At 37.6% G+C, this 15,283-nt stretch overlaps 1 protein-coding gene across 2 annotated transcripts in view; it reads right to left on the reverse strand.

The window, feature by feature from the left end:
- Positions 1-15,283, reverse strand: part of LOC124149744 (GTP cyclohydrolase 1-like) — a 132,660-nt gene that overhangs the window by 34,612 nt on the left and 82,765 nt on the right. For both annotated transcript variants that reach the window (XM_046521498.2, XM_046521499.2), the window contains exon 4: positions 13,023-13,054. In XM_046521498.2, the coding sequence (XP_046377454.2) occupies positions 13,023-13,054 (32 nt within the window). The remainder of the gene's footprint in view (positions 1-13,022; positions 13,055-15,283) is intronic.

Raw genomic sequence — 15,283 nt, forward strand, 5'->3', positions numbered from 1 at the left:
TTTTCTCGCCCATGGGCGAAATATTTCAATATCGCTATAAAATCGTTGAATTAAGTTAAAATGAGTTAAATTTTGTGTCATGATACTTGAATGAATACATTAAATGTATTTGCGAAACAAAAACATGAGTTTTAAGTAGAGGAAAATATTCTCGCCCATGGGCCTGCCCATGGGCCTGCCCATGGGCCTACCCATGGGCCAAACCTTTTTCTCGCCCATGGGCGAAATATTTCAATATCGCTATAAAATCGTTGAATTAAGTTAAAATGAGTTAAATTTTGTGTCATGATACTTGAATGAATACATTAAATGTATTTGCGAAACAAAAACATGAGTTTTAAGTAGAGGAAAATATTCTCGCCCATGGGCCTGCCCATGGGCCTACCCATGGGCCAGACTTCACCCATGGGCAGGCCCATGGGCCAGACTTCGCCCATGGGCAGGCCCATGGGCGACATAGTCTAAATATTGAGTTTTTAAACATTTTTTTTTTCATTTTTTCTTCCTTGGTATGTTCCCATGAAAACGGCATGTTTAATTTTGTAAATACCTTTAACCGAGACTGGGCAAAGAGCGTAGAGTTTCTGGACTTTTGGGTTTCCAGAATTAAAATGGGACGTGTTTTAGCCTTAGAATACCTTTTCGCTACCATCGATATACCACCTCTTAATCCTTTCTCAATAAACAAGTGCATATCGTAATCTGTTAGTAGTTTTAGTTCTACGCCGGTCTTCTTCAACAATGCATCCCACGATAGTCCGGGACTGGAATAGTACCATGCCGGGTCAGGGCCGTATTGTTTTAAACATGTCTTTCTAAATATCTCGAATATATCGGCGAGTAACAGTACATCAGTTTTTAAGTACAGATCGTGATAATCGCCTAAATTCTTACAACCTAATTTATCCCAAACCGTCAGAGCGTGTTCATAATCGGCATCTGTTATTCTAGATTCTGTTAAGTTACTTTAGAATGATTCGAGGGGTGGTAATTCAGTTTCTTCGAATCTAGACCAATCATCCATATATTCGTAAGGATATACACCTTTTCTCAGCAACAAATGACGAGTTATCTTATCGGTATATTTATTTGTTATCGCAAAGTCATCGGGATTGTTCGCATTAGCTAAATTATCCAGGGAAGATAACAGAAACTGTACGGAGTCTATGAATCTAAGCCCATTACTTTGCTTTATTCTAGATTTCCCATCCTTGTCCCTATAATGTATAGGTTTAGTCAACAAGAACGATATGTATTTTTCCATATTATCAGGAATGCACGTTAAACCGCTGTCGGTCTTTGAGATAGCTTGCATAATGAGATGTGAATCGTATCCCCTAAGGTTGTGAAACACAACGGGGATGTGTATTGTTTGAGCATTCATTTTTAGTTTCAAGTTACACTCGCTATGCGCGGCTCCCCGATAATTACCCGTGACGTGACAATAATCTCTTACGGAATCCCCATCCAGGGGTTTATTACAAACGTGACAACTCGTTGACTTCTTATGGGCCCTCCAATCATCCCTCGTCATTCGCATTGGTTTCTTACACGATAATCTTTCCCTGATTATTCTCTCTTCATTTTGTAGATATTCTAGGAACTTTCCCGCTGCATCGGGACCTCTGTAAATCTCAGGAGTGTTTGTTTTCCCATCATACCTTACAACTATATATCCAAACCCACAAGGAATATGTTCTTGAGTTTTGTACGTAAAACTACTATCTTGATTATTATCTTGATTATTTTCCATGGGTTTGATAAGCGCTTCGAAGTCGGCGTAAATTACGTACGGTACTGGCATTTGATTACAATAATGTTCAAATTTTAATATATTTTTTCCCTCTTTAGGCATATTGATCCTGATAGCAGTCTGTCCAACACCTCTGCAGTCTTCTTTATGCGCTTCTAATAGATCTTGTCTGCTGTACCCATGCAGGCATCTTTCGCAGAAATATTTCTTTCTAGCATGTTTTGTTTGATCATATAATAGCCTGTTTAAACTCTTTATCCACGTATAATGATATTTACCATCTTTTTCGATCAGAAATGAATTGATTCTGGGAATATGTTCTGGAGCGGAGCTTATCCTGTGTACAACAATTCCTTTAGAATGTCCGAAAACATTTATAGCTAAATTATTTTGCTTTTCCACCTTATCAATTTGCGATATTGGTGTAGGTTCGTCTATACCATCGAAGTTGAGTCCATCATTTTGGAGATAGCTAGAAGGTCTATCCGGATTTTTGTCTAAGGGGAACAAAGCAGATTTTATCATCATTCTTAAACAATCATCGGATTTATTTTTTATGTTAATTATGGCTTTTTTCTTCTTATAATACGGGGGTAAATCTATATAAGATCCACCTTTAAAGGGCATATAATTTGCTATATCTAAATATAAACTATAGATTCTATCCACACCCCAACCCGAACCTCTATTAGTCCAGCGTTCTAAAGTTTCCTGTATTCTCTGAATTGATGTATCTAATGATGCGTTTATAGTATCGGATTCGGTTATAACTTCTTGATTGCTACGGAAATATGGTTCGGTATATTTGGTGCTATCGTCTGTGTTACTTTTACTCAATGACATTTTAATCGTCAGCTGGTATTTTATACCATGTAAATCATCTAACTCCTCGTTAATTTTACTCCATATGATGGGCTTAATATCGTTAACATCCATGTTGGAATTAATATCCATCTTCCAACCTCTTAGATATTTACCAACGCCGGCGGATGTGGGTACAAATATTAATTCTTGTTGTTTATTCTCAACATCATTATCAATATCATCATCATCATCATTAGGTTGATTATTATCTAGTAAAGCGATCAATTCAGCTCTTCTCATTCAAGAATAACCTCTCAGCCCACTGTTTCTCACTCGAACTTTGAGTTCTCTAACAGTCTGGGGTTTGTTGTATTCAAAACCGAGTAAGGTAATCAATTCAGCTTTTCTCATACGAGAATATCCACGTAGGCCACTTTGCTTTGCCATACTTTTTAACTCTCTGACAAAAACCATTGTGGTTGAAGTGTATATGCAAAATGAGACAAATGTCTAATTGGTTGTTTTCATATATCTAAATACGTATTCTCCCCAACTTTTGATGTAATCTCTCTTCCAACATAAATAATCTGGTTTCTGACCCTATCAGCACCGTGTTTCTTACATAAACAATAACGACCTTTGAGCCCTATCCCGCATTCAGAACACGTATAGTTTATGTGTCCGCGCCTGATGTAATAATTGTGTATACCGCAGTTAATATCAACACAGCGTCGATTACATAGAGTCGTCTTCCCCATGAGTGTAAATTTGCAATTATTCATGGTTATACATCTATCATATCATTTGTCTAAATGCAATGTTCATACATCTATCATATCATTTGTTTAAATGCAAATCACAGCTACACTAGTGAATAGCTGAAAATCAATACAGCAGATAACCCAATAATCACAAATGCGACCTCGCGGTTCTTTTGAGCCTCTGATGGTGTATAAAACTGACTCATTGTTGGTCTCGGTATTGGGTCTAGTTTTTTCCCAAAAACGAGGTAGTATTCGTGCATGGCATATTCGACATCCTTAAACGTTTGAATTGAATGTCCTTCCTTAAGCAGTTTTTCATGAATAAAGTCTAATCTCTTCATTCTCTGCTGTGTATATTGTAACTGGGCTGCTTGGTATTGTTCTAAAGCTTCGTTATGTCGTTTACGCTCCTCTTCAACTTCTTTAGCGTTTGATTCCCTCATACTGGAAAATAAATAATTACTTAAAAGCTAGAGCATTAACAACAGCTCCACCGACCATCATTGTAATTGTTGCCATAGTATATGAATATAAAATATTCAAATGTTTAATTACTTCATTATGTCTTCCGGGATAAGTCCTTGTTTGATGAGCATATCCTTCGTTGCCATTGCTAATCCAATATCCAGAACCATCATACCTATGTCATAACCATTAAAATCTAGCTTGGGAGGTGTGGCTTTAGTAATCATTTTAGCCATACGGGCATAGCCAATGGCCAAGCCGGTGACCACCGCTGAATGATACGTCACGTTTACCAACATTTTACCGTCTGTAACTGGAGTAGTCATGCTTCTTATAGCATTATATGAGGACTAACCTCTAATTGAACTTCTTGTTGCGGCGGGGGTGACGTTTTCTCTTCTCTGTTCTTATAAAAGAACCATACAGCCGCTATACCAGCAACTCCTACTAGTGTCCATGTTTTAATCGGATAAATATTTGAATTATTTATTAATTTCGCTTTGCGCGCCAGTCCTCCCTTCCTTCCTGCAGCTATTGTTTTGGGGTTCTTAGTAACTCTGGGTTTTAGTATTTTCTCATTCACATGTGGTGCAATCGCTGGTGGTGGTTCCTCATTCACTGGTGGTTCCTCGTTCACTTGTTGTTCCACAATCTGTTATGGTTCCTCTTTCACAATCTGTTGTGGTGTCATCTGTTGTGATTGTGTCTCTATTATTATTAAGGCGGCACGTATGTTTAAATTGACAATACCTAGCCGTTATTAAAGCTGCGGTGAACGGAGCTAAGAACATTCCGAATCTATGATAAAACTCACAGCTCACTGCGCTTATAGCGTGTTCGATGAATGGGTCTTTCTCAAGAGATTCGCATAAATACATGCGATGTTCTGCCGGGATAGGGAGAAACGTACTAGCTACGACTGTGTATAGTTGTAATATAGACAACCCTATCGTTTTAGTCATGGTAGCTCCCAGTCTAGACTCGTAACGCGCGTACACTTTTTTAATCTCTTTGTCGGTCATGTTATCAAATTTTTCGATGGTATAATTTATCCCCCAAATATTGAGAACATTTTCCACCGGCTACCAAAGCGGAGAGTCTTTCTCTATGTTTATCTAAAGATTTATCTGTAACTTGTTGATCAGGCTCAGATTCTTTGAGCATTTGTTCGATGAGTTCGTCGCATTCCATAATGTAATACTAAGGAGATACTTAAGTCTAACATAATATAATATGGCATATCCAATACAACCCGTAATAATGAACTGTTGCGAAAGAATGATGATTTCGAACCACATTTTATGTAATATTAACTGCTAATGTTCAATTTGCTACATTTTGCTATAATTTTGCTATAATTTTGCTACATTTTGCTAAGCAATTGCATAAGCAGCTGGTTGATCGGTTTTTAATACGAGTCTACAGTGCTTCGTTGCCGCTAACACTTTTCTGACTTTATCTCGTTCGCCCTTGGTATAAACTACATCATTTTCGCGTAAACATTCCTCAAATGAATCTCGATCTTTGCAATGAAACAGCGCTACCCATTTGGTCTGCTCTCTGAGATCTTTCAGGACAGAGTTGTATTTTTGAGTAAGTACCCAAACGCTATGCTAAGTATGCCGACCGGAGAATGCTTAATACGAAAGCATATCTTTCTTTTTGGTGAGTTCTTTACAAGCGCTGCAATCGTCTATTACGAAAAGTGTTGATTCTCCTTTGTATTTTTCGTTACATACTGGGAGGCAGTCTTGTAAACGATCGCCCGGATCAACTCTGTGTACCCCGTCGTCATTCATTACCCAATCTCTCGATAGGTATGTTTTATTTACGCTTATAGTCGGGCACAGAATACTAATATGATCGAAAACGTCCCGATAATGACTTTGTAAAATATCTAGAATAAAAGCTGTTTTTCCGCAGCCCATTTGCCCCCATATGATAGCGCAGTGCGGATCTTTAGGTAAAAGATTATCAATAGATTGCTTGCACGAATCTCCCATTCTGTATATTAAGTTGCGCATCCATAATCACGTACAAATATATGTTTAATTTACCAGCTGAATCCTGGCGCTTCGTTATCTGTATGGTGACACCCTCGCTAGCATTTTCTATTCTCCTCCCACTGCCGTGTAGTTGGTCATCGTCCGTTGTTCGCATGTCGAGCCATAGCGCGTACTTCGTGGTGAGGTATTCACCCATCGATACACTCCCTAGAGACAGATCTTTCACGACCGAGTTAACTTCCGGAGAACGTTTTATAGAAGGAAGTTTTTTAATCTCATCCCACGGGTGATACACTAGCATTCCTTGGCTATATAGTTGATTAGGAACGCCCTCGATAGTCAATTCTACTTTTGTAATCTTGGGATTGTAGAACTTCTCGGTATTTCTTTTAAATGCATCGGAGGGGTCCTCGAACAACATTAAAATACCCTTCAACGACCTCATGGGGACGTTTAGATTGATATTCCACATCGTATCTTTTCTGTCCCTCGTGATCTTTCGGTGTCGCAGCACGCGATTGTACAAAATGGCTAAACTTCCCAAATAATGGTTACGAATTTGTCTGGCTAATTCAGGATCTGTTATCACTCCAGCGAGATATTGTCAATGGAATAGCTAGCATCATCAGCAGCTCTGATTACTCTGCCGTAGTCATTAAAAGTGAGTTCGTATTCTAACCTATCGCCTAGGGATGCTTGATAAAAGGGCATGTGGGAATCTAGTAATTCAAAGTCAAGGGGAACATAGAATCGGTTACCTAATGCGTCGGCAACGGCCTTATCTTCTTTGTTGGTATCAACACCATTTTCAGCGCCTATGCGCAGTCTCAATGTGTTCTTATTACAAATACCTTGGTACTGTAAGTTTTCCCGCTCTTTATCCGTTCTCAAGAGGATCCATGTAGCAATAGTATACATCGCTATCATCGATACTCAAAAACCTCATTACCGCTAATTTTAATCACGATTTTCTTAACGATAGCACGACCTATGTTCTGAACCGGCTCCCTGTTAACGTCGGTAGAAGTCAAACCAATCGTAAATGCTAGTCGGACAGTTCCCGGAACTAACACATCGTGTGCGCCGAGATTAGGAAAACGAAACAGAAGCGTTTGATTCTGATCGATGGTACTAGGGTTATTAGTTATAGTTACAGACTGACGAATTGCTTTGACCCCTAATGGATCTCGAAGTCTACGTTGTGGGTTTAATTTGCGTCCGTATTGCGAAGACATTGTTATATTGAAAACATGTACCCTATAAAAATGACTGATTTTGATATTAAAGACTTTGATCTAAGTACCTTTGATGATCCGAATCAAACCAAAGAGGGTACTGATGAAACCAGGTTTTGTAGTCTTAACGATGAACTTTTACAATCAAACGTCAATGATTATTACGATGCCTTAAAAGAAGATAAAAATTATGTTAACCCAATAGGCCGTGACTATTCAAAGTTTACGATAGATAGTAAAGGAATATTGCGACTGTGTGACTCTCCGGATATTGATCTTATGAATTCTCGTACTCGTAAGCCCCTAGCCTTGTCTACTATAGCCGGTAAACACGGCACCGTGTTTGTTCGTGATAAATTAGGTTTTGTAGACTTCTCGCGGCTTTCCGCGAAGACTACTAAGGTTCTTCGAACCGTGCGTACTGAACTTGGTAATACAGATGATTTGGAAGCAGCCTCGATGGTGGCCTCGAACGGACTCGGAGAAATCTTAGATACCTATTACGATAATTCCACGTTACAGGTATCGGAGTTTAGTATCAGGGAATTACGAGGTCTTGACAAGGCAATGTGAACATTGCGGGGAGAACTGATAAATAATATGGCCAAGATATCCGAAATCGACAAGCATATAGCTCAAGAGAAAACAAAAACTTGAACAGGCGGGCGATGAGTTCAGTAGACGCGGCGTAGCGGAAAGATTGCGTAACTTAGAAGACGAAAGATCGGCCCGCCTCAAAGCAGCTTCCAGTAATAGAAAGGCACTTCGTTCGCAAATCAGTCGTATTCGAGAAACTATCGATCAAGTCCTCAACGATGATACTACACTGGCCGATAAAATTAAAACATTGTTCAGAGAACAGGGAATAACAATTGCCAGTATTTTAACCGCGTTGGGATATATTATCGACTTTGACTCTCTCGTTAACAGGTGGCAGTACAGGTGGTGGTACACCGCCTAACGATAAAAACGGGATAAAAGAGTGGATAAAAAAGCATTTAAAAGCATTAGGTTCAGCACTGGGAAAGCTCGCTGAGAAAGCCGCGGCCGCACTTCCCGGTAAAATAGGGAGTATAGTTTCCTGGCTATTGAATTTATTAGCTAAGACCACCACTTGGCTTAGTCAAAACTTGTGGGGGTTGATCGTAGCAATTGCAGGGCTGTTGTACGTATTCGCTAAGAACTATTTAACCACCAAATCATGAGTAAGCCAACCGAGACTCCACCCACTACAAGCGCGGTTTTTTCATCGATATGTTGTTGATTTTTAGCTGCAATATGTGGTGGCACTTGTGCGTGAGTAGATGTTTGTGAAACATGTGGTGTTTGCGGCTTGACTATTCCCTTTTCACCCGTGATCGTTCGAGTTATTAATTCGACGTTCATATCTGAATTTATACCTGGTTTTTGTTGATCGGTAGCGATAACGATTTTATTATTATAACCTATCACTTGACCGATCTTAAGTTCCATATTACTCGGAGACATGTATAGTCCCAGCGCATAAACGTAGTCCACTTTGGATAGACCGTACTGTAATGCATCTTGAAAACGCTTTATAGACGATGGTATGTCAACTGGTGAATTAATGGCGTCCTCCACGTTTGCGACAAACTGTTTTTGCGCACCGAACGCCGTCCCAGTACCGATAATGGACGTTCGTGTTTGCGATTGCGCTCCGAGAATTGCCCATACATAAGTTCTTATCGATTCATTAACTCTTTCAAATCCTGGGTTAGCAATATTTTTTTCCGTTTTATCATTAAGAAATTCATTCCAAGCGTCTGTTGTATCGTTTGGATGCACAAACTTTGTTATAATATAAGGAATGCCACTCTCAAAGTTCATACGATCTGCTCTAAACTGTTTACTCGAGAGAGCAAAGCCTGAAGGGATCACACCCTCTTTAATTAAATAATCGCTTTTATCTTTAATAGTTCTTTGTCCATTGTACGGAATACCTAGACCATGGCTAGGTCCTTTAATGTGCCAATCTTTACTCGTAGAAACATTAAATTCATTACAAATACGTTCGAAGGCCCTCTTATTATAATGATTATTTGCATGATTCCATGCTGGATCAAGCGGTAATGGAACACTAATTTCTTTAAGTATACGTCTAATCTGATAGTACACGTGAAATAATATAACAGACTTGGGGCATTAACAGATACACCACATCCCGTTGTGGCACACCATACGGCAAAGTTTAACTGATTCTGCCAAAATTGCATCGGACGGTTAAACCAATCGTCCACCATTGTATCGTTAGTTGCCGTGAAACTGTATTTTTCAAAGATATCGTGGAATTTAACGGTAAACTCAGCACCGGAGGCAGTTACTATAATCGATTGATTAGTAATGTAAGTTGATTTCATATTTAAGTTATGATATAGTATCATTGTATATTTAATATGTATGTTACACTCCCTGGAATAACAAATGGTCAGTCTATTGAACTGCTTCATACTATCGATAACTCGGATGGACAACTCGAAGTAGCCCTATGCGATATAACGTATTACCCGCTGTGGACCAATATAAGTGCTGCAAAAGATAATAATAGTATGTATTTATCAAGTGAAAAAAAATCCATTACTATACCTGATGGGTATTACAGCGTATGCTCACTCAATGATGAAATTTTTAAGCCTAATGGAATGAGTCTCACACAAAATGAGTCGAATGGGACAGTGAAATTCGACTCTGGAGAAAAGGTGCAATTTTTTACTTTAACTTACCAGTTACACTTGGATTTACACTCCCCGCACTTATAGAAGACATAATAACACATGGAGATATATTACCCAATCTAGTTCCCTATAAAGAGTTGTGTATCCATCTTGATCAAATCAGTACGACGGATAATATTCAACAAGAAAGTCCTTCAACTCTGCTCAGAAGTGTTCCAGTGAAAAATGAAAAATACAATAGTGGTAGAACGGAATCTTTCTCAACATTACAATATAAAAAATTAAAGCGGGGTATTATTTCAGACCTCAAAATGTCTGTATTAGATGTAAAACACCAACCTGTACATATAGGATACTTAAGTGTAACACTCCATATCATAAATAATGGTTGATTCCATATTTAAGTTATGATATAGTATCATTGTATATTTGATATGTATGTTACACTCCTGGGAATAACAAATAGTCAGTCTATTCAACTGCTTCGTACTATCGATAACTCGGATGGACAACTCGAAGTCGCTCTATGCGATGTAACATATTACCCGAGGTGGACCAATATAAATGCTGCAAAAGATAATAATAGGATAATGCTAGTATCCCCACGTGGTAATGTCAAATCCATTACTATACCTGATGGGTATTACAGCGTAAGCTCACTCAATGATGAAATTTTTAAGCCTTTGGGATCTAGTCTCACACAAAATGAGTCGAATGGGATACTGAAATTAGACACTGGAGAAAAAGGTATATTTATTCATGAGAACTTATCAGATAAACTTGGATTTGCACGAGCACTAATTGGTGAATACGGATATATGGAGTTATTCAAGGCAACATCTTATGGATCTAAATTACCTGATTTAGTTCCCTATAAAGAGTTGTTCATCCATCTTGATCAAATAAGCACGACGAATAATATTCAACTAGAAAGTCCTTCAACTCTACTCAGATCTGTTCCAGTGAAAAATGAAAAATATAATAGCGGTAGAACGGAATCTTTCTCGTCATTACAATATAAAAAATTGAAGCGTGGTATTATTTCAGACCTCAAAATTTCTGTATTAGATGTAAAACATCAACCTGTACATATAGGATACTTAAGTGTAACACTCCATATTAAAAATAATGGTTGATGCATCAGGCCCTGGAACGCTCAGACAATGTAATACAATTGCGCTTTCCGATCTCGGAGACACAGAAGGATTTGATAAACCCGGTTACAATGGTAAGTTATACGCTTTACACTTACACGATAATGTATACAAGCGGAAAGAAGTCACATTCACGGGTAATCTAGAAGATTTAAGCAATGTCGACGTTAGTAGACTCATTAAAAACACTTCGTATAATATTACTCGCAACGACGATAATAAATGGACTATGGTCGAAGCAAACATCGAGTGGCTACTGAATATCGTCATTACCCCACCTTATGTGATGATGGGTAAGGGACATAATTTAAGTAAGATAATAAATAGTGGCATCTTACTCGTGGCTTATATCCCGTCAAAACGAAAAAGTGTGTTAGTCACTCCCCTGCCAGAAAACCCAGGTCATATGATATATAGTCGTCCGGCCTTAAAAAATGTTAGTTTAAATTTGGTTACTGAATTCAATGATTTTGAACAGAACTTGAGTGCAATACCTAATATTTCTACGCTTATTATTGAAGTCTTGTTCGGAGATGCACCGGAAAATGCCTTCGAAATATTGCCAGGTCTATCGATTAAATGGCTAAAGAAACACGAGCGTCGACGTTGCAGTATTATTCATATCGGAGCATCACCCGTTGCAACCCTCGAGGGGGTCCAAATTATTAAAAGTGACAGCATTTCTCTTACTAAGATATTCTTGCCGTATAATATACATTTGATAAGATTGATGTATAGTCTCAAAACAATTAAGCAAGACCAATTAAAGACTATTACATGATCGTAATATACACTATGAGTTTATATCCGGCGCTCGATGAAGCATTTGAAAAGATGGATACTGTTGATGGATTTCGATTACATCAAATAAGCGACATAAAACATCGAATAGAGAAGGATAGGGAGTTGAGACTTGGATTGTATAAAAAGTATCGCAGAGCCATGAATGCTCTGGACGGAGTTGACACCGCGCTTGTAGTATCTGGCAAGGGACTCGGTGTAGCGGGTATCGGTTTACTATCAACTATAATCGCCGCGCCTATCGTGCTCGGCATGGAAATAACCGCTGGAGTTTCGGGACTGGAAGGAATAGCGATAAAATTCATTTCTCGTAGGTTACAAAAGAAAGCATTAAAACACGATAGTATTCGGATACTCGCCGAAGCAAAGTTGAACAGCATTGAGGATCATATTTCGACAGCAATGGCTGATTGTAAGATATCCGAGGATGAGTTTCGTTTAGTGCTGTCAGAACTCACCAAATACAATGAAATGAAGCAGGAGATTCGATCAAAATCTCATAAGACCAGTGGTATTAGCGAAGACGAGAAAATAAAGTTCATAGAACAGGGGAGGCAACAAGCGCGTCAATTATTCCGTGCCAAAACCAAAGAACTGGTTGGAGATTAAAAATAGATTGCTTACTATCGTTTGATCACATTTAGACAAATGCTTACATAAATATACATAATAATGGAGAATTACAACACAACAATTGAAAAAGCTATTAAATGGAGAGAATTACCACAAGGTTTTTATTATATCAGTGATGTCAAACCAACCAAATACGGTTATCAATTGTTTCTTATCAATTTACAAAAAGAGTGTAGTTATATATTCTGGTCTCCTAGTAAAATGAATGAAGAACTTAATAAAAATGTTGAATATCGCTTTATCGATAAAAATAATGAAGAATATTTTTATTACCATTTAGGCTCATCTCAAGCAATGATTGGCCCTAAGTATTGGTGAGCTAGACCCAATTTAACTTAATCTTATGACTATCGTTAAATCGCATAGTCATTTTGGCATAAAAAATGCCACCTGTAGTAGTAGTATAGGTATATGAATCCGGCTCCAGTGGAAGTGAGCCAGAACCATCATTACCTATAAAAAATTGTATCATAGACTCCAGGTGGTGGTGAGCTGGAGCCAATTTAACTTAATCTTATGACTATCGTTGAATCACATCATCATTTACGCATAAAAAAATCCCTCTGTAGTGGTGGTATAGGTATATGAATCCTGCTCCAGTGGAAGTGAGCCAGAACCATCATTACCTATACTACTTTCAGCTAAATAAGACTGAGTGATAAATAGCCAAGACAACCACTTTCAACCAACTCAAAATGATATATGATATCCTACCTTGGAGGCGACGACTGAACACTTCAACAATTCTGAAAAAGATAAAAGATGTTTACCTAAATTGTGAATGAGCTGCCATAGCACAGTATTCATGCCAACATTTGTCTGAAGTAATGAGCCGTGCAACTATGCTATCTTCTTGATTATGTTCATATCTAAGATATCTTTATCCTTGTCAGGTGGCCTTGGCTATATCAGCTAGGATCAGTGTTGAAGAAGAGTGAAATCGCATTGTTGGAGCATACACAACACACATTGTTGGAACATACACAACATACATTGTTGGAACATAAACAACATACATTGTTGGAAGAAACACAACATACATTGTTAGAACAAACACAACATACATTGTTGGAACATAAACAACATACATTGTTGGAACAAACACAACATACATTGTTGGAACAAACATAACATACATTGTTGGAATAACATACATTGTTTGAACATACACAACATACATTGTTTGAACATACACAACATACATTGTTGGAATATACACAAAATACATTGTTTGAACAAACACAACATACATTGTTGGAATATACACAACATACATTGTTGGAATATACACAACATACATTGTTGGAATATACACAACATACATTGTTGGAACATACACAACATACATTGTTGGAATATACACAACATACATTGTTGGAATATACACAACATACCTTGTTGGAATATACACAACGTACATTTTTGGAATATACACAACACCCATTGTTGGAATATACACAACATGCATTGTTGGAATATACACAACACACATTGTTGGAATATACACAACATGCATTGTTGGAATATACACAACATACATTGTTGGAACATACACAACATACATTGTTGGAACAAACACAACATACATTGTTGGAATATACACAACATGCATTCTTGGAATATACACAACATACCTTGTTGGAACATAAACAACATACCTTGTTGGAATATACACAACGTACATTGTTGGAATATACACAACACCCATTGTTGGAATATACACAACATGCATTGTTGGAATATACACAACATACCTTGTTGGAATATACACAACATACCTTGTTGGAATATACACAACATACCTTGTTGGAATATACACAACATGCATTGTTGGAACAGAATAATGTAAAAGGGAACACAACATAATACTTGACATGAAAAGGTGTCAACTTTGGAAATGTAATTATTAGTTTTATCCATGAAATATCTTGGACTTTTCTCTAATGAGTTATGCAACACAAGTTATATATAATGTCGACAAAATGCTGTAAATTGTATGATGATACCACCCACTATTTCAATTGCAAGGTTTGACCCAAATAAGGACATAACAAGGCCAACAATAACACATCGGTGATATGATTGGTCACTTGAAGTCTGCATGAGATAACCCTTCCTGGGGACTTGTTGTTTGACCGGCACTCCAAACACAACTTGTAACTCTTTGGTAAACTTACACACAAAAATATATTCATGCATAGTCATATTTTGTAATAATCATATTTTTGATTGATGGGCATGTAAACATTTTGACAAAGTCATTTTTATTCACTCAAACCATCAGTCTTTTGATAATGAAGAAAACCATGTATTTATTTTCATGACAAGAGAATGTAACTGGTATTTCCATCACTTACGATCTACACATATTACATATAAACAGTTACATACGCTTATTTACATGGTTTAAAAAAATAGACACATGGACCACGAAAACCATGTTAATTGGTCAGCAATAACTAATGTCATGAGTTGTATTCCCTTGTAATCAAATGTTATATTTGTGATGGAAATTCTCTCAGAACTGATCGTATAATAGTAATGTTTGTCCAATCATTATATTCTAGGGAAATATTGCAAAAGGTTGCTGACAGACTGCAACCGGACTTGTCCCTGATTATATGATCCTGAGCATTGTCCTATCGAGGGCTGGTCAAAAAGTTCTTACTAACTTTCAACTATCGGTTATAACAAAGTGAACTAGTCAGTGTAGTATATTGTTTGTGTAGTTCATTGCAAGTATATTTGGTCTGTTGAGGCTATTTGTACATTAGTGACCGCCAATTAAACGTGATAGGGGTCCAAATGGACACAGAAATGGAAAAGAACGAGGACCAAGCAGTCATCATGTGTTTTACTTTGGAGAAATGTACTCCCAAAGAAATTAATGACTGCTTGTCACATGTGTATGGAGATAAGTTCCCTTGCTATGACACTATTAAATGTTTGGCAGCTATGATTAAGGCTGGGAGAAC

Source organism: Haliotis rufescens, unplaced genomic scaffold, assembly GCF_023055435.1.
Source record: "Haliotis rufescens isolate VD_foot unplaced genomic scaffold, xgHalRufe1.0.p SCAF_3, whole genome shotgun sequence".
In the NCBI taxonomy this organism is placed as follows: domain Eukaryota; kingdom Metazoa; phylum Mollusca; class Gastropoda; order Lepetellida; family Haliotidae; genus Haliotis; species Haliotis rufescens.